The following is a 25,998-nucleotide window of genomic DNA, read 5'->3' as shown; positions in this document are numbered from 1 at the left end:
ACAGGTAGGAAATACATGATGGTCGACCATTTTCGTCGCATTTACTCCCTAAATTTAACCTGCGCAAACTCAAAATATAAATTTGTGTGAGTGCACATTTTGTTGTGGTGCGACCTGTTTTCATTAGCCGACTGTACAGAACACGCTAATAACTGCAAAAAGTATGTGCATACTTGAGCTACAGTGACCGTCTCGGCCATTCATAGACAACGCGATTTTTCATCCCACGACGCTACATTCCCAACGTTTTTAAATGTAAACACACGCTAGACGCATGGGTTTCAACATTCGTTCGATTCTGCAGCTCCTGGCGCATAAGCACTAGTATTTACGGTGGTTGTGCTGCCAGCTGTACCACAAGTACGTACAGCAATTGCAAGTTCACATTACATTATTTTGAATAAATTCACTGGCAAACCTCTTCAAAAACTGATCATCTGTCTCTTAAAATATGTGCAATGTAAGCATAAAACATGATGCGTTTATGTAGTTTTAACTGTGTCTCTGAAGGCTATGAGGGTTCAGTCAGTGGAGGAAGGTTTACAGTGTGATCACCACCTCTGCTCACATGACCACTATGCAAAAGCATATAGAGAAAACAACCACTGCTCTTTACTAAAAGCTGTGCCTGTTAAGAAAACAAAGCGTCATTTGAGTTTGTACTGCATTTAGGGAAATTGTAATGTTCAACAACTTCTCATATGCAAATGAAATGTGTTATTATAAAAACAATGTGCATTGAAGGAAAGTTTGTGGATAGAAAATCAGAACTGGCAAAAATCGGAATCTGCAGGTTTCACTTGTTAAAACCGGCCAAGACAATTGCAATCGGTGCATCTATATATGAAGAGTTCACATACAGATGCGGAAAGAAGTAAGAGACCATTTAAGTTTACTATTTATAGGCATGTATTTAGGTAAAATGATATACCTATTGCGATCTTTCACAGTAAAAGTGGTCCTCAGTCTTGGCTTCTGACAAAAGCATATTTGTTTGTCTTCTTTCATTTGACTGGACAGTTATTCATTTCTTCATTTGTTTGGCCACTTCAATCAGATTGACGAGCTCATTCAGAGTCCATATACAGTGGGTACGGAAAGTATTCAGACCCCCTTAAATTTTTCACTCTGTTATATTGCAGCCATTTGCTAAAATCATTTAAGTTCATTGTTTTTCTAATTAATGTACACACAGCACCCAATAGTGACAGAAAAACACAGAATTGTTGACATTTTTGCAGATTTATTAAAAAAGGAGCAAGTATTCAGACCCTTTGCTCAGTATTTAGTAGAAGCACCCTTTTGATCTAATACAGAGTCTTTTTGGGAAAGATGCAAAAATTTTTCACACCTGGATTTGGGTTTACTTTAATACTTTGAACTTTAATAACTTTAACTAAAAAAATTGTGATTCAGAAAGTTTTGTCAGTTGTTTAAGGCCAGTGTTCCCCCTACCATTAACTTAGGGGGGTGCCCCACCCTCCAACAGCACCGCCCTGACGTTGACTTCATGATCTTCAATGTCAGATTCTGTCGATTGTCCTCAGTGTGAAAAGTTGAATCTAAACCATTATACAGTCACTAGTGAACAAGAGTAAAATACACTGAAGAATCAAATAACTGGACCTTGCAAAGACAGAACTGCTTGTGATCTTGGCCATACCAAAGATTCATCACAACCTCTCCATTCAATTAACCTTTACGGATCACCTTTATGGTTGCCAAACGACTAACTACAGCGCCTCTAAGGATTAATTAAGGAAATTAAGTTTATTTTCTACTATAGATCACGATGAACTCTCTTAAATCATTAGATCATCTAAATCAACTTCATGCATGTTAGACCCTATACCTACAAATCTACTGAAAGAGATGCTCCCAGAAATTATAGATCCTCTACTTAGCATTATTAATATGGGTGGGCGATATATATCGTCTGCGATAATATCGGGATTGTTGTGTTAACGATGTGCAAATTTTCATTATCGAGTATTTTAATTACTCTGAAAAACACTCCAAAACACGCATTAAAACTCCACACATTCAGAGGCTGCAGCAGGGCGTCACGTGATTGCTGTTGTATGCATACACGTCGTCATCTCTCTCACAGGTTAGCGCATGTTCAACACCGTTTAACGAATGTGGTTATGCTAAACATTTGACAGAAGGAGACAACAAGCAGACACCCAGAGCCTCGCAATTTACTTCAGATGACTTAGTTGCTAATATATGAATATATATGAAAATAAATGCTGCCGATTCAGTAGGTGGGGAAAGTGCCAAGTCGAAATTATTTCAGCTCAACTGCCCTCCTCAACTTCTATCATATATTATAATTTCATTTTGCTTGTATGCTGTACAATTTACATTACAGCAGAGGTGTACAACTGAATGTTTACTCAGAGTTCGATGTTCTTACACTAATTCAATTAGTATTATGTATGTCTTTGAATTGTTTTTACTTGAATACTTACATGTTAAAGAAAATAAATAAGCACTGTTTTCATTCAACATTGTGCCCATTATTATCAACAGTGATTAAATAACTCAGACTTTTAAAAACACATTTTTAATGGATATCGCCTAATTATTGTTATCGTTAAAATCGCCAAAAATATCTAGATATAATTTTTTGTCCATATCGCCCACCCCTAATTATTAACTCATCTCTGACATTAGGACATGTGCCTAGAGCATATAAGGTGGCTGTTATAAGGCCCCTTGTCAAAAACCCCCATCTGGACCCTGGAAAACTAGTTAACTACAGACCTATTTCGAATCTACCTTTCTTATCTAAATTTCTGGAAAAAGTAGTTTAAACTCAAATATGCTCCTTCCTCCAAAGGAATGAGATTAATAAAGATTTCCAGTCTGGATTTAGAGCACACCACAGTACAGAAACTGTTCTGATTAGAGTTACAAATTATCTGCTTATGGCGTCCGACCGAGGTTGTATCTCCTTATTGGTGCTGCTAGATCTTAGTGCTGCATTCGACACCATTGACCACAGCATGCTCCTACATAGACTCGAAAATGATGTCGGTATTAAGGAAATAGCTTTGAAATGGCTTAGATGTTATTTATGCGACCGTTTTCAATATGTAGCAATAAACAATGAGGTATCACGCAAATCGCAAGTCCAGTACGGTGTACCACAGGGCTCAGTCTTAGGGCCTATGCTCTTCGCATTATACATGCTACCTCTAGGACAGGGGTGTCAAACTCATTTTAGGGTAAGGGCCGGATGGAGAGAAAAGTGACAATGTGCGGGCCGAATCACCTTTTTTAAACCATATTGCACCAAATTACAAATGAATTAGCAAAAAAACTAGAAAGACATACTGTTCTGTAAAAGGTGCATTTAATAAATCCTCAGAACGGTTCAATAACACTCTTATTCCTCTTTGAAAAAACTATTTTGTTTAGGTAAAGGCAATCAAAACCCTTTCCTTTGAATATGAATATTTTTTGTCAGATACTTTTTAAACTAGTAATGACAAAAATGCAACAGACTCTATTTGTGTACAGACGGTCACATTAAATATGAACCATACAAGCTATACAATATAATTCACTAATAGGAAAAACTGCCTTAACATATTTAACAATTAGTACAGTAGTACAACTTCACTTTGGATATGAACATTAAATATATACTAGAAATTCCCTTTAACAACAAAAGATCTAGATCGCATCTGCATTATGATTTTAATTCCTGACATCTCTTTTCTTCAACCACATCAATCTCATGATGTCATTTAGCTGTCTGTTTGTGAGTCGAGAGCGCAGGTTGGACTTGTTAATGTTCATTACCGATTCTTGATGAATTCTCCCTCTGAAAACGGCTTTGATCCCGCTGCGATTTCGTTGGCAATCAAATAGCGTTACAGCTTCATCAGTCTCTGTTCTTTTTGTGAACATTGACTGCTTTTTTCCGAGGCTAAAGTTAAATTATTGACTTTTCGAAGTTGTCCAGTGTATTTATCATATTTCTCTGCGTATATCTCATAGTGCCGTTTAATATTGTACTCGTTTTGCACAGCCACGGCTTGTGAGCAGATTAAACATACCGGGCTACCGTTGAACTCACAGAAGAAATACGTCTTCTTCCGTCAGTTTTCTTTATTTGGACATTTTAAAATCACTAGTCCTTGCCGCACAACTTAGCCGACTTTGTTTTCGAAATGTAGGCGGCGCTTTAGAATGCGCATGCTTGTTAGGGGTTCCGGCAGAAGCCCAATTAAATGATCAATGATAAAATAAAAATTTTAATGAAACAAAACATAATATGGCAGCGAAAACCTGATTGTATTAATAAACTTTAAATTAATTAAAATAATAATAAACTTTTATTTCATATTTGTATTATTTTTCAAATCTTCCGTATGTTTGACACCCCTGCTCTAGGAGATATAATAAAGCTACACGGCGTAAGCTTTCACTGTTATGCTGATGATACGCAACTTTATATTTCCTCAAAGCCTCATGAAACACAGCAATTCCATCGAATAGTGGAATGCATAGTCGATATAAAAAAGTGGATGAGTAGCAATTTTTTATTACTGAACTCGGACAAAACTGAAGTGTTACTTATCGGACCGAAAACCGCCCTACATAACAACCAAGAATACTGCTTAACTATTGACGGATGTTCCATAAAACCCTCATCTTTAGCTAAGAATCTTGGCTTTATATTCGATAGTACTCTGTCATTTGAGAACCAGGTCGCCAACACCTGTAAAATTGCGTTTTCCATCTTAAAAATATATCTAAACTACGTCATATGCTGTCACCATCAGATGCAGAGAAGCTTATACATGCCTTTATGACATCAAGACTAGATTACTGTAATGCACTATTAGGTGGTTGCCCTGCAGGCCTATTACAAAAACTCCAACTGGTCCAAAATGCGGCAGCTCGAGTTCTTACGCGTACAAAAAAGTATGAGCATATTAGCCCGGTTCTGTCAACCTTGCACTGGTTACCTATAAAGCCTTGCATGGTTTAGCTCCTCACTACTTGAGAGAACTTCTAACATATTATAGTCCATCACGTGCACTATGCTCTCAGGTGTCAGGTCAGTTGGTAATACCTAGAATTTCAAAATCAAGTGCAGGCAGCAGATCCTTTTCCTATCTAGCGCCTAAACTTTGGAACAGTCTTCCCTGCACTGTCCGGGAGGCAGACACACTCTGTCAGTTTAAATCTAGACTAAAGACGCATCTTTTTAATCTTGCATACACTACACTATCATAAAATATATATATTTCAAAGATCTAGGCTGCACTAGTTAGATCAACCGGAACCAGGGACACTTCCAATAAGAACTGATGCATTTGTTGCATCAAAGAGTGCAGAACAGTACTCTACTCTCAGCCAGTCTTCTCTCATTGTTCCAAGGTTACTAGAGCGGGCAGGATGCAGTGCAAGGTTACCGGAGCGGGCAGGGCGCAATCCATTCCCAGACCTGACAACTGCTGGACGAAGGACGTGGCGACTCTACAAAACTTCAGTCGCTATTAGATTATTAATGATAATTTTAAATCTAACTTTTTTTATTTTGCCTTGTTGTGCAAGCACTGTCGAGCTTGTGCAGAGGCAACAGTTTTTGCCAAAGGGGAACTGGAATCCCCTGGTTAGGCCTGGTTTCCCTCTGAGGTTTTTTTTGTCCTCCAATGGAGTTTTGGGTTCGTCGCCACCGTTTGCATACTGTTTTGCACTGTTTGCCTGGCCGGGGGGGCTGCTAGAATTTGATAGTCTTATTTAATTAACACTGAATATAGGAATTTATTGTGTGTCTGATATTTTGACTTCCATAACCTTTTATGTTTTACTTATAGTCAATGTTTTCTTGTACAGCTGCTTTGTAACAATGAAAATTGTAAAAAGCGCTATATAAATAAAGCTGACTTGACTTGACTTGCTAGCACCACCCGGTCTTGTGGATTAGTCCTGTACAACATAAGGAAAATTAGACCTTTTCCTGGTCCAGGCTCTTATCTTGTCCAGACTGGACTATTGGAATGCTCTCCCGGCTGGACTTCCAGTGTGTACATCCAAACCACTACAAATGATCCAGAACACAGCTGGAAGAGTGGTCTTTATTGAGCTGAAGAGAGCACACATCGCTCTTCATCGCGTTACATTACTTACATTCAAAACTCTGCTTTTGATCTACAAAATGACCACTGGTTCGGCAACTCCATACCAACACTCACTTATACAGAAAACAGTCCATATAAAAAGTCCCCATTCACTCTGGGTTCATTCAGAGTGGTAAAAATAGAGAAGATGTGTTTAGCAAACATCTCAAAGAGTCAGGCTTTAATCGGAACAGTGGAGCGCAGTGTTCAAAATGATAAAATAACATAAGGACATCTTTGTTGTCTATCCATCCTAATGCATAACCACAAGATAACCAGAACAGTTTGCTCGCATGTGAATTGAATCAAGAATTTTTGGATTAAGAAGAAATGTTGTCAAATGGAAGTGAACCCTTACAAAAACAAAATGTAAGATTATAACAATGTTTTTTGTTAGGTTTTTCATACATATATACATGGGCCAATGACATGACACTACTTGTATGTGTCCCTATGGTTTAATTCATTTGAAAGGATTACAATTTCACAAAGGAAGCAGCTGGGATGACGTATTTTGGTAGGCAAACCCGGAAGTTAACGCCATACTGGTTCCCTCCACTGAAAGCCTATGCATGTTTCCCATTGACTTTTGGAAAATCCCCCAAAATAGGCTCTGTGCTTTACAATGGTTAATCTTTAAAAATGAATCCTTACTAGGGCTGGGAAAGTTGTTATTATAACGTTAATGTATTAATTAATTAACACAGACAATTATTTTATCGTGCATTAAATAATAATGTGAAGTATTATTTTATTTTTCAAAAGTCTGTTGCTCACTGGCTCTGAAACTTAGAGACAAACCATGGGTCATAGAGAGGGTGGGATGTTGATCGGTACTGGCTGGGGAATGGCGTCACAATGCGCCTCAACTAATGAGAGTATTTGGGGTTGGCCTAAGACTGCTGAAGTGCACACATGAACCAGGAACACCAGAACTGAATGGAAAGGTACCAAACGCGTACATGGACATTTCAGAGTTGATAGAACTCCATTTCGTCTCCCTACCTTCAGCCATGCGCTTTTCTATCAGTGACCTCGCCCCACAAAGACGTAATATGTGCGGGTGTAAGGTGCTTATTTAATTCTATTGATGATAAAGTGGAAGGAAATCAATAGCCTGCAGAATACACACATTTCCCCAGCTAAGGTACAAAACAAATTGTGTTGCTTGTGTTCTGTGCAGTGTGAGGCTAATGCAGAAAACATGTTTAAACATGCGCGCTTAGAGATGCAAACTACTAAACAGAGTTCTCTTTCAGGTTTTCTTACTCTGAAACGGACAAATAAACACAAAATTACGTCAAAAATTAAGAGCAGAGGAGATTTGTAGTATTTATTTGTTTAATAAAAGAACAAGCTATAGACATGGTTTATAGGAAAGGTAACCATAAATCTTCTAAAAACTTCTCTTGTGATCTGGTGCTATAAAGAAAAAAAATGTAACTTGACCTTTATATGGGGCGGGGGGTGCTGTTGGAGGGTGCGGGGTGAGGCACCCCTTTAGGTAATGGTAGGGGAAACACTGCACGTCTTATTGCCTGTTTCCACTTTTGTCTGCTTAATGGCTGGCTTTTACGGTTCGGTAGTTTATGAAAACTAAGTTCAGGGTTTTTGAGCTTGTTTGCTGAACACTAGGGATGTAACGATGCACTCCAAGCCGATTGAAAATCGATGAAAATATGTGACGATTCGTGTCGGTTGAGATGTTAAAAGAATCGCGATACACGTTTTAAACAGCAGGGGGCGCTGAAGCAGTAGCCTACATTCTGACCTCGCTTTACAGGCGCGATAGCAGCGAAAAAGCTGTAGCTTTTAACAGAAGCAAAAATGGCGGCGTCAAGTGTAGGTGACGTTGATATTGAGGATGCCCCAAACTCATTCAAATCGGACGTGTGGCGGCATTTTGGCTTTCCGAAGACTAAAAATGAAAAAGGTGAGGTGGTAACGGACAAAACAAAAACTGTGTGCAGATACTGCAAGAAGATGTTAATATACACCAATAGCACAACAAACATGATGCAGCATACAAACCGTCACCACAGTGAGAAGCTCCAGTCACCGCCGTCTGCACGTAAAAACCTGTTAGTGGGCCAAACCACACTGACCGGCGGATTTGCAGCCCCACTCGCGGCGACGAGTGCGAGAGCCCTCAATAGCTGTCCACTCAAGTGGTGGAAAGAGAATGCTAGGCTATACCCACTGCTATCCAGTATAGCAAAAGCATATCTCTCCACACCAGCCACCTCTGTCCCTAGTGAAAGGGTTTTTTCATCAGCAGGGGACATTGTGAATGTGCAGAGATCTCAGCTTCTGCCAGAAAATGTGGATATGCTGATATTTCTTAAAAAAAACATGTAAAAAAGAAAAGAAAGATTCTAAGCTAGGAAAGAGCACCGGCAAAGCCTTAGTTTGTTTATATGAAAAGATTTATTTTATTTGTATTTATTTTATTTGGGATTTGTTTTAATATTTCAATTTAGTTTTGTTATTGACAAAGATATTTTTTATTTTCAGAAAGAAATGTACAGCATTTTGTCTGAGTGAGAATAAAATAATAAAAGGAAACTTTTTCATTTATCTTTCTTAAATCTCATTTTGTACAAAAAAAATCGTGATAAAATCATATCGTGAAACCAGTATCGTGAATCGTATCGCATCGCGAGTTCAGTGAATCGTTACATGCCTACTGAACACCCTGTCACACAGCAGCTTTTATGCATGGTTCTGTTTTTGTTTCATGTCAGAAGTGACAAGGAGGCCAAACCCATCAAACCCAGGTCATCTCCTCTTCCACAAATACACAAACACACAGGAACAGCCCAGTTAATGGCTTCCAACTTAGGGATGTAACGATTACCGGTTTAATGGTTTACCGTAATAATAACATCCAGCGGTTCGTGTAACAGCTTCAAATTTTAATTACCGTTAAACCGTACCAGTGTTATGGCTTGAAAAACCCTGTCCAGCATCAAACAAAGTGATCAAGAGTATAACGTAGATCAGCAACATGGAATGTGGGTTTTGTTCATTTATGTCAGGAGAGTAAATCAGGAGTCAGGAGTATTGGCATTCAGAACTTAACGTGAGGCATACCTATTTATCAGAGCCGGACAGTAACGGAGTACATTTACTCGAGTACAGTACTTAAGTACAATTTTGAGGGATCTGTACTTTACTTGAGTATCATTTTTGGGGAGTACTCATGACTTTACTCAAGTACATTTGAGAGGCAAATATTGTACTCTTTACTCCGCTACATTTCTATCCATAACCGTAAGTATCCGTTACTTCTAAAAAGGAAAAAATAAAAATATCGGAAACCACCAATTAGTTTTCCCTCTCAAACGTGATTGGATTGTGCAGGCGCCACTTATTGGGACAGCCTATCAGCAACAATCACCCAGACCTCAGAGCTCTATCATTTGCTGTACAGCTGTCAATCATTTCACGTCTGCATGACACGTCCTGTGTACACTTCCTCATTCAGGACATCCGTGATAAAGCTAAAGTGACATTTCTTCACCAAAACAAGAAGTTAATAAAAGCACGATTGAAGAATATGTGTTTTGTGTTATTTTCATGCGATTTGGGGGTATTTTTATATGAATAAAGAATAAAGGTAAGGGAAGGGTAACCAATAGCGTCATATAAAATGCTAAATATAACATATTTTTTTTAACTTGAAAACATTGCGACCGGTCAGCTGATTTTCTTTAATCATTATTATTTTCTCTTCTTTGCTCTATGCTGCGTGTTAACACGGTCAGGTTCATTGGTGTGTCAGAACATTGCTATATTGCCTTCTTTGCTGGTTTAGGTTTATTGATTTCAGGGGCGGCATTCGCGTATGGCCCTAGCGTTCAAAAAACATTGTTAAAAACAAGGTACATGTGCATAATGAGACTCATTAAAGATAATTAAACTACTTTACACTGATCTGTACATGTAGCATAGGCGTCGGTAAGACCGAAGATATGTAGTTTTGACGTGACATCACCGTAATGTTGGTTCGAAGCTCTTTTTGGCTAAACTCGTTTGTCTGCATTTTCCACATTTAAGATCATATACAGGCATTTATTTTCAATAAAGTAAAGAAACTGCTTACAAAATGCCTAACAGTGGTTTTGGAATCAAGTGTTCGGGGTAGCTGGGAGGTCTTTATTTTCCCAATTAGTTGGCATCCATTTAATAATTTTAATAAATCGAATAATTTACACTATTGTTATTGTATTTCATTTATAATGTAAAACGCTATCTGTGAAAAATTAAAAAAGATATTATACGGAAAGACATTGTAGCGCAGTCGCAGTTTATTATGTGTTTTTGCGCGATTTGCCACTAGCTATGCCAGGATTATCTTAAAAATGAAAAGAATCAAGGCTTAACAACCCTGCGACAAGGTAAGACATGTTTTATATTTAATCTTGTTTGCTGAATCTGATCAATGGTTGGTTTATATTTTAGTCTCATAGTCGATTAACGTAGTCGTCGGTGGTGGTAATGACAACATCTGGCTGTGGGTTATTTTTTACTACTTTAAGTTTTGTGGTTACATATATGTGGTATCATTTGGTTTCGTTGTGGTTCGTTTTTGTATGGTCTGAGGAAATTTTGCCATACCCTAGGTTTTGATGAAACGCCACCACTGATTGATGAAAAAACTGAGAAACTCACATACACACAATTGTTAGCTGAATTTTATTTTCTAATATAACACATTAATGTGAGCGGAGTATTTGCTTTGATGTTCTTGAGTATGCGCCATGCGATGTTCCCAAAGTACACCCAATTTCTCACAACACATGCAGACAGATGATTAGCTTAATTGTGTTGTGTTTATATGAATATCCAATTTTTCACGTTTACATGATCAAAAACGGAAACGTTTTTCTTTTCACGTACAAACGACAACGTTATCAAAACAATCTGCGTTTACACAGATCTGCAAAAATGACTAAAACACTGTATTACGCATACCACGCCAGTAGTTGGCGACATCACTTTGTAAAGAAAAAATACCAGAGTCCCTAACGATTGATTGACGGTTTTTTGGAAGGCGGACTTCCATCGCTAAAGAGACCATACAATACGGAGCGCTGCATTTCTCCTCATTCATAGTGAAGAGAAGCGTGCACAAACAAACAAGATGGCGAAAAGTTTGGACATTCAAAAGTTTTCCTTTCATCTACTCGTCCTCCTGGGTCTGATCCAAAAGCGCCGTTTAAAAACCCTTCGTCGGTGTGAATGTGTGTTAAGATTTTGCTGTAGGTCTCTGCTGGTGGTTATAGCACTGGTGTAGTAATTCTACACTTTGCTGGAGAAGCGTTAACAAACTATTACGCAGCACAAGAAAACCCATGTAATCCGCCATTGTTGTATGTTGTTTCTTCTTCGTGTTTGGGTGTACCCCTTAAACGACGTTTCCGTGTAAACAGACAGGCAAATCGCATAAATTGTTTTGCGCTTTCATTTGAAAGCGGTCTCGTGTAAACGGACCCTTAAAATTGTGTTTAATCTGAACTAGGAAACTTTGACCTCTTGCCCCTATTTGATGTAAATCCAACAAAAGTTAATTTACAGGTAAACTCAATATAAAGATGTGCTTTACATCAGTACTTTTTTGACATTTCCAGAACATGTTAAAAAAGCGTGTTAATTTGTTAAATATATTTAAATATTTTTTTTTCACTATAATCATGATCTGACATGTTCACAACGTAACATCTCTATTCCAACGTCACACATACAGAAATATAACACATACAATTTTGAACATCACACAGTAGCAATAATGTTTTTCACAAACTTATTGAAGTCTCTGCCTGACTGAAAATACATTCAGAGGATTGTAATAAACACTTCTACATGCCCCCTGTTCCCCCAAACATTTACCTTTCCTGCTCGCCCATCATGCTCTCTCATTTTACAGGGGGTTCCTGACTTCCTGTTCTTTTTCTTTAGGTGCATGTCATCACTGGGTCGCATTTCCTTCTCATCCAGTAGTCGGGGAGCAGTAAAATCACCCTCCTTGCGCAGCAGCTATAAGACACAAACATACAAAAAATAAAAGTCCTACAAGGCACCACACACTGAGTAAATTAGTTGTTTAAATGTTTACCATCAAACAGTTTTCAACCTGTTTAGGTTTTGAGCAGACCAAAGGCAATCCTGAAATCTAGGGAAAGAAAGGCTAACACAAATATATAACTTACAGCTCCAATCCATAACCTTTTTAGGTAATGAATAAAAATAAATTATTGAGCAAAGCAAGTTCCTCTTTGCCTCATAACGTCATGTCCATAAACACAAAGGAGAGAAAATTACTTGTTTTTCTAATTTGGGAATGCTTTGGTACTGCAAGAGCGTTTGTTTATTCTTACAACAGTCACTTTGAAGTTCAAACAAAGACAGAGTCTGTGCTAAAGCAAGAGTTAATATTGACAGGGATTGTGAGAGTTGGCTACAACCTCTGAAAGGATTAAATACTGATGCAGTGGTGGGTTTTCCTTTTGAACAGGTAAAACGTCCCTAATGTGATTTATTTAGTATACGTTTACGTTTTCATTTGGTCAGAACAAAAGCGGCATACATATAAATGCATGTATACACTTGTTAGGGCCCCAGGTGCGGAAGCCCTATTTTGTTCCTAATGATTTTTTATCTCAAGGTTTCGGGGCATTTTGGAGGCCTTAACATGCTCAAAAAACATTTGGCACAAACAACCAAGAGTTGTCGGCCATTGGGACTGGGCAAAGGCTGGCACACGGGAGCGCAGGGGGGGTCTGCAAAAAAAACCTTTGTGCATACATGAACGGACACAAACAAAACTTGGTACGTATATAGTTCTCATCGACCCGAGCAACTTTTATATTGACACCCATAGGCTCCGCCCAACAGCAAGTCTGCAATTTTGGACTTTTAATTAATCCTCCTAGGGAATTTAAGCAACTGGCATCAAACTTGGTGAAGGTGATGCTAAGCCATTGTAATTTATTTTACCTTCACTATCTAATCATTCATGATGCTGCACTAAAATACAAAGAAATGGAGGTTATTAAAGCTGCATGATAACTGTTAAATAAATATTTCTGGTAAACTTCCAACTAACCAGTGGGGAACAGGACATGCCCGTTGGCAAGACCATGTGTCCTTGCATCCCGCGATCCTGTACATCCCGCTGAGCCGAGCCATGACCTGAGGCTGGACCCAACGATGACATCATCTTCTTGGGAGCAGTGATGGAGCTGGCCTGCATCAAAGCCATGCTGGACAAGACTGCTTCACATCCTAACAGCCCTGCCTTAAATTACAAGACAGAAAAAGGACATTGAATTGTACTTGAATCCTGGAATTTTCTTAGAAATCAATTACAGCTATCAGTATGGGAAACTGATAAACGTCCTGTCATAAAAACCAACCCATTTCATATGGTCACGGACAGAGCTGCCCGGCATGTGTGACATGGCTGTGGACAGCGGGTGCGAGACAGGTGAGGTGTGTAGATGAGACGTCAGTCCAGACCAGGTATCACACACTATGTCTTTCCGGCCTTTATCATCTGGTACTGATGTTTTTCCCTTCAAGATGAAAGAGAGAAGATGAATTAGAAGATGACTACAAGCACAAGAGACATTTAAAAAGCAAATAAATTGTTGCTAAGTTGATAATTACTTAACATATTTCTTTCTAAGCACATTTAACCAATTCCGAACCACATTAATCTTAAAGGAGTCATCGCATGAAAACCCAAATCGTTCTGTGTTTAAGTGTCCCCGGTGCATCTATCAAACCAGAAAAAGTGAAAAATAGAACCCAGTAAGTATGTTTTGGTGTGCCCTTCCCTGCAAGTATGTGGGAAAACAAGCCGTTCAGATTTTGCTGCAGTTGTGACGTTCAAACCGGATCTTATTATAGTTGTTACCGCCCCTTAATCTAGACAATTCCACCCACCGCGCTGCCGCCATCGTTGTTTTCACAAGCAACAGCTGTGTACGTGACGCCATGGCTAAAGTTCGTTCACAACATGAGTGTTTTTAAGCAAAATACAAATAAGTCAAAAATACAAACATTTTTTTCACATTTATTTTAACAAGCAAACAGCAACAAACAACAGCACTTGCATTCACATATCACATTTTCACAAACCTGCTGCATTTTGAACAATTGAGAAAAGGTTATATAATATAAATCCAAAGCATGAAATAAACAGGCAAGAAAATAACAATACGTAAAAAATTATAATTAACAAATAATGACAAGACCAAAACACACAAGAACCAGCAAAGTTCAGAGCAGCTCATGTGTTCATTTTACAAACATATTTGAGAAGCTGCAAAACTTTCAACCTCTGAAGCACCAGTGCTATGTGCAAAAGTTAAAAGTGAACGTCATCAATGCACGCACTCCGTTTGGAGGAGTAAAGCCCTGACAAATGTGGCCTCAACAATCAGATGAATTTCACTTGTCCAGTTTTGTCAAACAGTTTACGTCTTCAAAACATTTGGGAGGGCATTTACACATGGTCGCACTCGACTGCACGCTCCGTGAGTTAACATGTATAGCAAATACACCGACCACCACCACCTCCCTATAATGTGCTCCTAAATTTGAGAACATAGGAGCACATGATCCTTGGGAAAAACGTAAAACCTTGCTGTTTATGTCAGACTGCTGACCCTGTTGGCCATTGGTCACGCCTCAATTTCGCAATTTCTAGTAATGCATTCTTATGGGCATTTCATATTTATTGACTTTTCAGTGTTTTATTTACTGATTATACCTGTAAAAGAAATTCTGTTATAATTATACCTGAATACAGCTCATTCTAGCCTGTTCACTAATAGCTATAAATGATTATACACAATTAATAGTAGTTATTATGATTGATCCGTTTAGGAATGGGTCCAAATTTCCTTGGTAAAAATATGACAGAAATATCAACTTGCATAATAATTATACATGCACTGTACAGAGAGTGTCACACCCTGGTAATTCTGAATTGACAATTATAAAAAAAAGTCTGATTCAAAATGTCCAAAGGCATGGTTACATGTGCACACCTGTGACCAAATGTTCGACAGGACTGCATCAATAGTCTACATCTCTAAATGATCAACTGCTAAATGTCTGCCATTATTCTAATGAAAGTTAAGAATGTCAGATATGTAGACCACATCAGTCTTACTGTTTTGTGTGGGCTCTGTACTGGAAATGCTGTGCAAGTGTTCACCGATCTAAAACTGATCAAACCAGAACGGATTTTCTTACTATACAGTACGTACTTTGTGGGTGCCTTAAAATGAGCATAATTTCCTGTTATCTTTTAGTTTATTACTGTCAAGGTGTTGTAAAGCAAACTGTATTCCACTATAAATAAAGGTGAATCGGCCACAGATTAGGCATGATGGATTGTTTTGGTTTTTTAAGGCATCTGAAAAAGACTGGTTGAGATGTGTCAGATGAACAACATGAACCCCCTCAAACAAGGATGCACATGTAAATCAGAGACTTAAGATCATTTTCTTCTCGATCCTGGTCAGTATTAACGGGGTAAATTACGTGACACAGCCAATTCTGGTCTTGCATCATATGCATGTCTCAGAAATCTAAGGAATCCACTTCCACTTTCATGGGGCTGAAGCTACACATTTTACACAATGCCCACGGGGCAGGTAGTCACATATGTCCATGCATTAGATTCAACGATGGACACAGGAAAGAATAACAAACATGTAATAATCTTCTCAGCACGCGCTGCTGTTCACCCCCACACAGACCTCATCTGACACGTTTATAAACACGTTAAACCGCGCTGATAATAACTTTGCTTAAAAACACACGATAGGATAGGTGATGTTGGAGAAGTCGAGATTGCTTTTTTCGGAACGCTTGTGAATGTAAGCGCGTTCATGTGTAATAGTGTCTCGTGCACAGACGCTTTTCTTTGATCAAATCTCACTCATGGGCCACTAAAAGGAGCCTCGAATCGCAGTAGTCGGGGAATAGAAAAACACAAAAGGAGATTTACATTAAAGCGATGCGTGTATCGCTCAAAGATCTTACCTTAACAGTGCACAATTCCGCTTTTATCAACCTCAGCTCAGTTTACAAACACAGGAAAAGCCACCGGAACAGCTCCGCGAGAACGCGCACACTGGCTGCAACGTCACTGGCTGCCTGGTCATGAATAAGCAAAGGTTCTTTAAGCAACAAGCACAGCTGCTCCACGAAAAGATAATACATAAAAACATCGCTGAATGAAAAGAAATAGAACGATATAAAGTTTTTCGACGTTTGACATTGGATGTTAGACAGAAATCTGTCGACTATAGAAAGAACTTTAAAAAGATCACACCATGACACCAACAAGTTCTATACTGGACAGTGGACAAAATGTATTTGGGCAATCCACAAAATAACTCGGTGACATTCATTTTATTTACACATTTGTGCATTTAAACCACGGTGGGGAGCCACAGAATCTCAAAGCACTTGACACATCGGGTAAATCTTTAATACAGAGAAGGGCCCATATTGGCCTGCTACTGCTAGAGTAGTTCAGTGGACTGCTTCATAAAAGTTTCTTAGAAAAACTGGAATTAAAGTCCAAAATCTGACTTGAATGAACTTAACTAATCAGTCAGTCTTTAATGCAGTGGTGTAGTCTAGTTTTTTTGTAGTGCAGTAAACTCAGATATTTCCCTCACAGCCTACTCACCCTTCCCACATCGACAACATGAGCACCACCACACTCACGAATGCATAGAGAATTCTGAAAGATTTCTTACAAGCAAGATTTCAATAGGCAATGACAGCTGGGGGCGTGCTGGTTTTGTTAATCACTTTCTAACTCAACCAGTAAAGAGTTACATTTAGCCTTGGATGGTATATGTATACAATCCCTAAGCACAGGTTTTATCAGCTGGCAATTTTCAATACACATTTGTGTTCCATGTGAAAAGCCAGCTATAAAGTCATTTATTTTTGATCTACTATTTCTACGTAAACCCACCCTGCTAAAAATAGTATTACATCAATTCTAGTGGTTTCCATTAAAAATACCATTATGAACCACATATTTTTCTGTGTGTTTTATTGATCCTCATCTGCATCTCTTGTGTCTTGGGCAGGGTTCTATTATTTTTTCAGCAGGGCAACCAACAAAATGTCAAGAATATCCTGTGAAAGTATATTTTTTTATTTAGATTTAGTTTGATTTTGACAGACTAAGGCCATGTCACAGATGTACAGTAAATCACATTGAAATAAATGGTTAAAATCAAACTCTGATGCTCGTCACTAATAACACTTGTGTGTGCAAGTTGTGCCTGTTATAGACATTGATAGCTAACTATAGTATAACTATAACTATAATAATTAACAATGAACATTTGTGCAGTTTTATCAAGGACCCGCTGCACTTCAAAATAGCTGGCAGTGTCCCCAGCCTGATTTTTACAAGGCTGGCCAGGAGTTCTTATCTCTTATCATCTAAAACAATTATATTTGTAGTATACATTTTCTCTCCCTTTCTCCCACATTTATTGATTCACGAAGTGGGTGCTGAAGTGTCCAAAGAGTACAAGAGGGCTGCCATCCTCAGGGAATGATGAGGGCAGCACATTTAACTCTTCAATGAAGTTATGAATACGCCCATTTGCCTCTATACATCATCATGGCATCCCATTCATCCCCATATGTACTTATATGCCCCCCATAAGGGCTTTTTAACACTGTCTCCTCTTCACCAATAAGCTGCTGTCTGGTGGGCGTGCTGGCGCAATATGGCTGCCGTCGCATCATCCAGGTGGATGCTGCACATTGGTGGTGGTTTACCCCTTCCATGTAAAGTGTTTTGAGTATCCGGAAAAGTTCTATATAAATGTAACAAATTATTTCTAGTGGGGATATGGCTTATAACTTCGTATCACGTAGACCAAACCACTGCTTCAATTGGTTTTAAAACTTAGCTTTAGTTCACGCGATCCTACTGATTCGAATGGGGCTCAAAGGGGTATATGCATACGGGTCGATGATGTCCTTCTGCTAAAATCTCAGCCAGGCTGTTACATCCCGAGCCATAGGTTTCGCTTCAGGATGCACATAGTATTACAATCAACAAACTGAGTAATTATTTAAACACTTCGGCATATGTCGACAACCAAAAAGGAGAAGCACTTCAGGCTATCGGTTTTAAGGAACATCACCAAATATTATAAAAAGCAAAGTGAACCTTTGCACTACATGAGGCATGATCACAGAGACATTTTCCATTATAGTATGACGTTTATTTTATGCACGTAGATATTTCAGGTCGTTTTAGGTCTAAAACCTCTCTTTTCCCCAAGCATATAGTCGTCAGTGTATCTCAGTGTAATAGAGTATATTTGTCTCCTAAAATAACATTCAGTAAAAAGCATTTTGATTGATTTTAAACCTTAAGGCTGAACATTTGCCACGATCAAAGAGGGAAGCTTTTAATTTCAGATGGCTCGTAAACATGATTAAAACATCCAAAACAGACAACAGACTGTACTTTGGTATGTCATTATAATGCACCCGGACATTTGACCATTTCTTCCCATTACGGAAATGAGACAACGTGTGTAACTGTTGTGAAAAAGTTCAAATTTAACACGCCAATGATAATAAAATAATAATTTACAGGGCTGACTTCTTGTCAGACACATGATTGACATGTTTACTCATCTGCGCTTGAATTACTTGATTATAGTCTAAAACAATCAACAATAATTTTCTAATTAAAATTCATCAAAATAACGCCCAGCTAACACAGTTACGTTTGGATAACGTACATGAACCGAACCATATTCGCTTCCACGAGGTACCAAAGAACGTTCCAATGACGTAACTTTGTGAGTCCCATATTCGTCGTGAAGATGTAACATTGGAAGATCATTACCTCCTGAAGACATACGGTATATGGAACGGACCATATTCGTCGCAGCTAGGTACCAAAAACGTTTCTGGGAAGTGACGAGTACGTCCCTGTCATGATCCTGCCTCACCTTGTCATGATGTTCTAGTCTTGTGGCAGGGTCATGACAGTCCCACATGTTTTGAGTGGAGAGAAACATATTATTGTTGGTCACAATATAATGCGTTCTCTCTGGTCTCGTCTTTGGTCCTGCCCCTCTCGTTTCCTTGTTTACCTTCCCTGCAGTGTTTTGTTTTGTTCCGTTTTATCATAAGTCCAGTCCCTGTTACCCCATCGTGGGTTTTTGTTTATTTATTAAAGTCTTGTTTGTTTACCCCTTGACCGCTGCCTGCATCTGTGTTCTCTTCCTGTCCACCCAAACCCTGACATAAATGAGCCATAACTGAATCCAGCAGGCAGCTATGGATGCAACTCCGACCTCATGAGGTTTGTCGACAAGTTCCTGGAGGCTGCAGAGGAGATGCTCCTTGGGGCAGCGGAACTAGCGGTGCTCTTCAGTTGCGCCTTCACTTCGGGGTTGTGGGCATTGCCGCACCGTCTGCCTTACCCCTTGCAGCCTCCCCACCTTCCACCAGCCTCTGTGGTAGGCGTGGACGAAAGGAGTCGTGGGACTCCCCGTCCGACTCCTCCTGTACGGAGCTAACCTGGCTCCCTATCGCTTCTTGGCAGCCAGCCACACGTCGAGGGGGCCGGTCCAAGAAGAAGAAGCTGAGAAGGGGTCGCTGCCTTCTGCCCAGCCGCAGGTGTCCAGTCCTACCCAGCCACCGGCGTCCGTTCCGTTTCCGCAGCCAGCAGTCCAACCGGCGTCCACTCCTGCCCAGCCGCCCAGCAGCCGGCATTCCAGTCGTCGTCCAGTCCTGTCCAGCAGCATTTGATCCAGTCGACATTATTGCCCCACCCCAACCCATTGATTATGATCGCCTGTTTTCCAGTGTTGTTGTTCACAATGTTTTGTTAGTTCTTGTCTGTTGTCCAGTTGGTCATGTCCCGTTAGTGTGTCCCCTCAAGGGATGCCAAGGGGCATCCATTGAGGGTGGGGGGGTACTGTCATGTCCTGCCTCACCTTGTCATTATTTTCTAGTCTGGTGGCAGGGTCATGACTGTCCCACGTGTTTTGTGTGGAGAGAAACATATTATTGTCGTTCACGACATGACAGTCCCAATGACCAAACAGTTAAATAATTTTTATAATTTTATTTAAACACATTGTCCCTCTCATGGAGGATTGCATAGATTTAAAGATTCAATTTTATGCATAATTTGATTAATATTCCAGTTAAATATGTATTATACAAAGTGTCAGGAACATCCAAGGAGAGAACCCAAGTGCAGGCAGCATAAATGAAATAACTTAACTTTATTTAAATATATCCTGACTTCTTTATTCCCCAAACTTAGCTTTTTGTTCCATTTTACTTACAGATATGTACTGTAGAGGTACATTATTAATTCAGAATTTACGCAGTAAATTCTGTTTAATTATGCGGTACATTACGGGACGTAATCTAAAGCATTAATGTATTATGATCAATATAAACAATGATTGGTGGAACAAATATACTTCAAAATGTTGTACAGCCAAAACAAGGGCAAAAGGCTCCTTCACAATGTTTAAATAAAACTCTTAATGATGATTAAACTTTTTTGAAGTCTTGAACAGCATCTCAAATTGAGAGAAGAGGAAATTCATAGCAGGTCCAAAAAGCTCAGCTGATATATTGTTCCCTCATAAATACAGCATGGCAGGTAAAGCTGGAAGCATTTTCTTAATAGCAGTGAAATATACAATATGTAAACTTTTTATTCATGTTGTCAATCTTTGTGCATTACTGGAGATAACAGGCAGTCACTTTTTGTTCAGTTAAACCATTAGAATAGCAGAACAGAAGAATAGCACAGGTACACACACCCCAGTTCAAAGCACACCTGCCAGGTGACACATAATGCCTAGGTCCGCTGGCGCGTGCTGTCACATGATGAGAGTTCAACCACTCTTGGTGGACCTTTCCCTGACTCCACCCTTTGTAAAGTATCACAAGACAAACTCACTTCCAGAAGGACAAGAAGTGTCAGATATCAGTCATCTGTAGTCTTCTCGAGGAAATTAAGTGACTCAAAATACAGGTGTAATTAACCGTAGCAGAAACTTCAACAAGAACACACAAGAAACGTAACTTCAAAGACTGGAGAAACTGCAGTTGAATTATAGAGGTGGGTCGGTCCACATTGAGCTGAGAAGAGTGATGAAAAAAAGGGGTAGATAAGGTTGATCGTCTAAAGTTTTTGTATTATTTATCTAAAACATTCAAACATTTACATTGCATAGATTTCACTATTGGTTTAAGAACAACACTAGTCAGCTTTAAACAGACTAGACAGTTAAACAGGGGTTTAATAGCTTTTCTAGCAGCCGGTATTCCACGTCAGGTGAAGTTCCAGTTTGACAACTAACCCTTCTCAGGAAGAAGGAAGCTTTTGTGTTCTGCCAGAGTGACATAATAGTCTGTAGTGTTCCAGAACTAAAGACACAAACATGCATGTGCTCGAATATTGGATTCTAAGTACCTACAAAAATAAATTCAAATGAGCTTTTACCATACATTTGCTTACAAGGTTCGAAAAACTGCAACCTATCGGTTAACTGGTTATTGGTAATTTGGTTGACTTGTAATTTTCAGTTCACTCTTTTCAGCAATGTAATGTACCCTGTATCTCTTAAAATTAAGTGTTATTTTAAATCTGGTAATAATCAACTGTATTTTTAAGTTGCTTATATTTTTAGGTGCGTGTTATTGGTTTTTTATTTCATATACTTGCAGGTAAACGGGTCATATAGTGTGTTTAGGTGATTTTGCTCTTGATGACTCAGTGTGTAGCTCTTTGCTTTGGTTACAGTATGTCAATCATTACTGAGGGCGTTTATTCAAGTGTGCTGTCAAAGGCCTTTATTTGTTCCCCTAAATTAATCATTACATCGTATCCTTTCTTGATTTTGAAATATTTTTATTTTTGTGATCCACAATTACATTTGTAAACAGCCGAACTGGAAATGTTTGTGTATCTGAAAAAATCCAAGTGTTGGTTAAAGTTTTACCAAAAGTTGGAGATTACTGCTGAAGATCATATAAAATAGCTGATAGACCAATTCAGAGTTGAATACCCTCGCCAATCCCTTAATACACTGTAGGACAGTAAGCCAGAACAGTAGCCTACTATTTACAGTAATATGCTAAGATTATATTAGCATACAAACTTGTGAAATATATTTTTGATTTAAAATGCAGTGTTTCAATTTTTGTGTTTTTAGCAGTGTGTGTCTGTGGTTATGGTGAGATCTAAACTGAAATATTTAGGATCCATAACTTTGAACGAATCAATATAATCGATTGAACTGCTTTTCAAGCTTAAATGTACACAAAAGCTTAATAAAATAGCTCCAGTTGCCTAAAGGCATACAGGTTTGGTGAGAAACAAGCGAAGACGGCGTTTTGCAGTTAAGGAAGTTTATGTTAAAACAGTGCCACAAGCAGAACAACTATATCGTTTGTATATGCTCTCACAGGTCAAGACTTTAATAAAATACCAGATAACATTTGAAACCCTCAAGAACCCTTGCTATATTGTTTGAATATTATCTGCCATTTTGAAGCTTAACAAAGGTTATTTTTGATATATTTAGATGCATCTGGCAAAATCTGGTAGAAAAGTAAGAGGAATTTTAAAAAATAAGATTTGTTTATTAATTTAGTACTGCCCTGAACTGTCAACGTTTCCCTTTCTATTTCCCTGTGTTTCCCTCCTGGACTTCACCTCCTCATTCTCCACGCTCCCTCACCTGTCCCGTGTTTGTCATCACCCACACCCGCACCTGACAGCGATCAGCCTCATTCCTGGACTCTATTTATAGAGGTTATGCTCGTGTCCTCACAACACACATAAGTTGAGGGAATCGAGTGTTAAAGAGACTGAATGCAGTAGTGGTTACCATTATCTGTACACTGTTAAGAACAGGATAACGTTTTTGTGCCATTGATTGTACAATCAGACCAGTAACCAGTCATTTAAAATTTTCAACCAAATTTCAGTTCTTAAATTGTATTTTGCATTATATATTGCAAATATATTACAAATATGTATCCATTTAGATTTTTTTAAATATTTCATTAACTCCGTCGTCATGTGATACCAAAACATTGTTTCTTTGTTGTAAAGTCCATGATATCTGTCTCTATACTGCCATCTTGTTACTCTTAACTAGGTAAGGAGACCACTTTAGCTCTCTTAAATAATTTAGGAGCTAAGACCTCGTCTTAACACTTATGAACCTTTATGAATCATCTTATTCTTAAGTGTAAGAATAATCGTAAAATGATGTAATTCTAAGAATTGTTACACTTATAAGTAAAATTTTAGATTGGCTTTATACATACGGGCCCTGGATCGTAAGTCAAATCTCTACCGGGTCCAACTGCATTTAATTTGAGCAAATCATTTCATTTTTTTCGTCACGGTTTCTTGGTTTTGCCTATTGAAATCCGTATTTTGCTGAGTGTTTTACCACTCACAGAGACGAGCTGCGGAGTGTTCACGTGAGGAAGTGACGTCAATGCATACTCTCTATAGTTACCCTGTTCCTGTGTTCATTATCAAATGGCTGTAACCTTTGAACCCATTGATATACCGAAATTCCACTCAGCACATGTCATCCACTCATCTTATCTCATTACATGTGTTACATTAAGACTCCACCCAAATTGGCTCACACCATCTTTGGACTGCGTGGCACAGACGTGACGGGACAGAATTGTGATGTTCAATATTGTTAAAAAGTTATGACGTTGCAAATGTTTGTGAATAATGGTATGTGAATAATACAATATTTTTAACAATCATTTGGGTGATCCAAACATCTCTATTATGCATTTCCTGGATATGTTTACTGTACAGGAGTTTTGTTCAATCAGCAGTAACAATTCTATTACCACATAATGCTTACCTTGTGTTCTTGGTCTAATTTGTAATTGTGTTTTCTGACTATTTATTAATTTTGTTTCCAGATTTGTTACTTTTCCAATTTGTTGTTTGTTTTGAATTTCTTGGCCACTGTGCATTTTTCTACTTTAAAACAGATTATAATCTTTCAGACCATTATTTTCTTACATACTCAGTTCTTTCTTACACTGCTCATTTACATCGGATGCAGTATTTGACACACACTTGCTTAATAGAACTGAATAAGCACTTCCTTTATAAAATTCTACAGTTCATGCTTTTGTAGGTAATGGAATCGTATGACAAGAATAAGTAAATCTATATTTCTTGACCAAATTGTTGTCTTTTCAAATTTTCATAGAATTGTAATTGTTTTATTGTAGTAAATGTAAATTTATTGACAAACATTTTTCTTTTATCATGTTTCCTTGTATTTTTTTTGACAGGCAGAGATGGACACTGGGTCATTTAGCAGAAGACAATGGGCATCACAGTCTTTAAGGATAACAGCTAAAGAGATATCATTGGTTGGGAGCCGTGGTAAGGGTAAAGCCATCGCTGAACGGTTTTCAAAGTAAGTGTGTGTGGATTATGTGAAATCAATAAAAATAAAAGTGTATTAACAATCCGTGCAACATTCATCACAATTCTTAAGAACACAACTGAATTGATTTAGTTTACCTGTTTCAATTATGTATATCTTAATAAAATTAAAATTTTGTCGCTGTTAATTAATTGTTTTAATTATGTTCTAGGCCAGCGGTTCTTAAATCTGGCCCTCGCGACCCACCACTCTGCATATTATGTATGTTTCTTTAATCCCTTCAGAGGTCTGTTCAATATGACCGTAAGCGCCCTGCGAAGTGAACATCACTGAATATTCTGCCATGTTTTCAGTTCCGTAAAACAAGAGAGAGATGCAAAATTTGCCGAGCTGCGGGTCGCAAGGACCAGGATTAAGAGCAGCAGTCCTTGGCTAATAATAGGAAAAGTAGTATGCAGAAATGTTGAAAATTCGACCCATGGACACTTACAGAGCCAACGTTACCAAGGTTACCAGAGCGAGCAGGACGCAGTCCATGCCCAGACCTGAAAAATGCTGTGATAATAGAGCCGGACAAAGGACGTGGCGACTCTACAAAATTATTAATGATAATCTTAAATCAAATTATTTTTTATTTTGCCGTGTTGTGCAAGCATTGTCGAGCTTGTGCAGAGGCTGGAGCTTTTGCCAGAGGGGAACTGGAATCCCCTGGTTAGGCCTGGTTTTCCTCTGAGGTTTATTTCTCCTCTAATGGAGTTTTGGGTTCCTCACCACCGTTTGCATACTCTTTTGCTGATAGAATTTTATAGTCTTATTTAATTAACACTGCATATAGGAATTTATAGCCCGTTTGATATTTGAGCTGTGTTTTGACTTGTGTAACGAGGAGTCAGAGACATTCGGATCCATGTGCAGTATTTTATTCTAAGAATAGTCAAACAGGCAAAGGTCACACGACAGCGTCAAGGATAAGGTAGACAGGCAGATTCAAGGTCGTAAACAAAGCAGAGGTCGGGGCAGGCAGCAGGGAATCACAGTCGATATCAAAAAGTCCAAAGTAATACACGGAAAAGATCAATACCAGAAAACGCTCAGAAATGCTAGACGGGCTAAAACAAGACTTCGCAGTGTGTGAATAAGTGAACATGGTATATATAGAGTGAGACTAATAGGGTGATGAGATACAGGTGAATGTGATCAGTGATGATGAGTCCGGGAAGTGAGTTCTGGGAAATGTAGTTTGTGAGTGAGTGATGGTCTGATGTGGAGTGCCCTCTGGTGGTTCTCAATGGGCACTCCAGCTGACGATCGTGACAACTTGCATAACCTTATGTTTTGCTAATAGTCAATGTTTTATGTAC

At 38.6% G+C, this 25,998-nt stretch overlaps 2 protein-coding genes across 15 annotated transcripts in view; one reads left to right on the top strand and one right to left on the bottom strand.

Annotated features, from left to right (window-relative positions):
- The window catches only part of znf740a (zinc finger protein 740a), a 38,116-nt gene extending 21,795 nt beyond the window's left edge, over positions 1-16,321 (bottom strand). For 9 of the 10 annotated variants that reach the window (XM_079483419.1, XM_079483420.1, XM_079483414.1 and 6 more), the window contains exons 1-4: positions 16,206-16,321; positions 13,562-13,720; positions 13,252-13,443; positions 12,036-12,182 (exon numbers count right to left, since the gene is read on the bottom strand). In XM_079483419.1, the coding sequence (XP_079339545.1) occupies positions 12,036-12,182; positions 13,252-13,443; positions 13,562-13,606 (384 nt within the window). In that variant the 5' untranslated portion in view covers positions 13,607-13,720; positions 16,206-16,321. Of the gene's footprint in view, positions 1-12,035; positions 12,183-12,261; positions 13,444-13,561; positions 13,721-16,205 lie in introns of all 10 variants that reach the window. The other variant, XM_079483422.1, reaches the window with a different exon arrangement.
- A 4,816-nt stretch (positions 16,322-21,137) lies between these two features.
- lima1b (LIM domain and actin binding 1b) overlaps positions 21,138-25,998 on the top strand; it is a 40,879-nt gene continuing 36,018 nt past the window's right edge. For 4 of the 5 annotated variants that reach the window (XM_079483102.1, XM_079483101.1, XM_079483100.1 and 1 more), the window contains exons 1-2: positions 21,138-21,312; positions 24,540-24,667. In XM_079483102.1, coding sequence (XP_079339228.1) covers positions 24,546-24,667 — 122 coding nt within the window. In that variant the 5' untranslated portion in view covers positions 21,138-21,312; positions 24,540-24,545. The remainder of the gene's footprint in view (positions 21,313-24,539; positions 24,668-25,998) is intronic. The other variant, XM_079483099.1, reaches the window with a different exon arrangement.

The sequence above is a fragment of the Barbatula barbatula genome, assembly GCF_947034865.1.
Source record: "Barbatula barbatula genome assembly, chromosome: 20".
Taxonomy (NCBI): Eukaryota; Metazoa; Chordata; class Actinopteri; order Cypriniformes; family Nemacheilidae; genus Barbatula; species Barbatula barbatula.
This window is presented reverse-complemented; position numbering and strand designations above follow the sequence as displayed.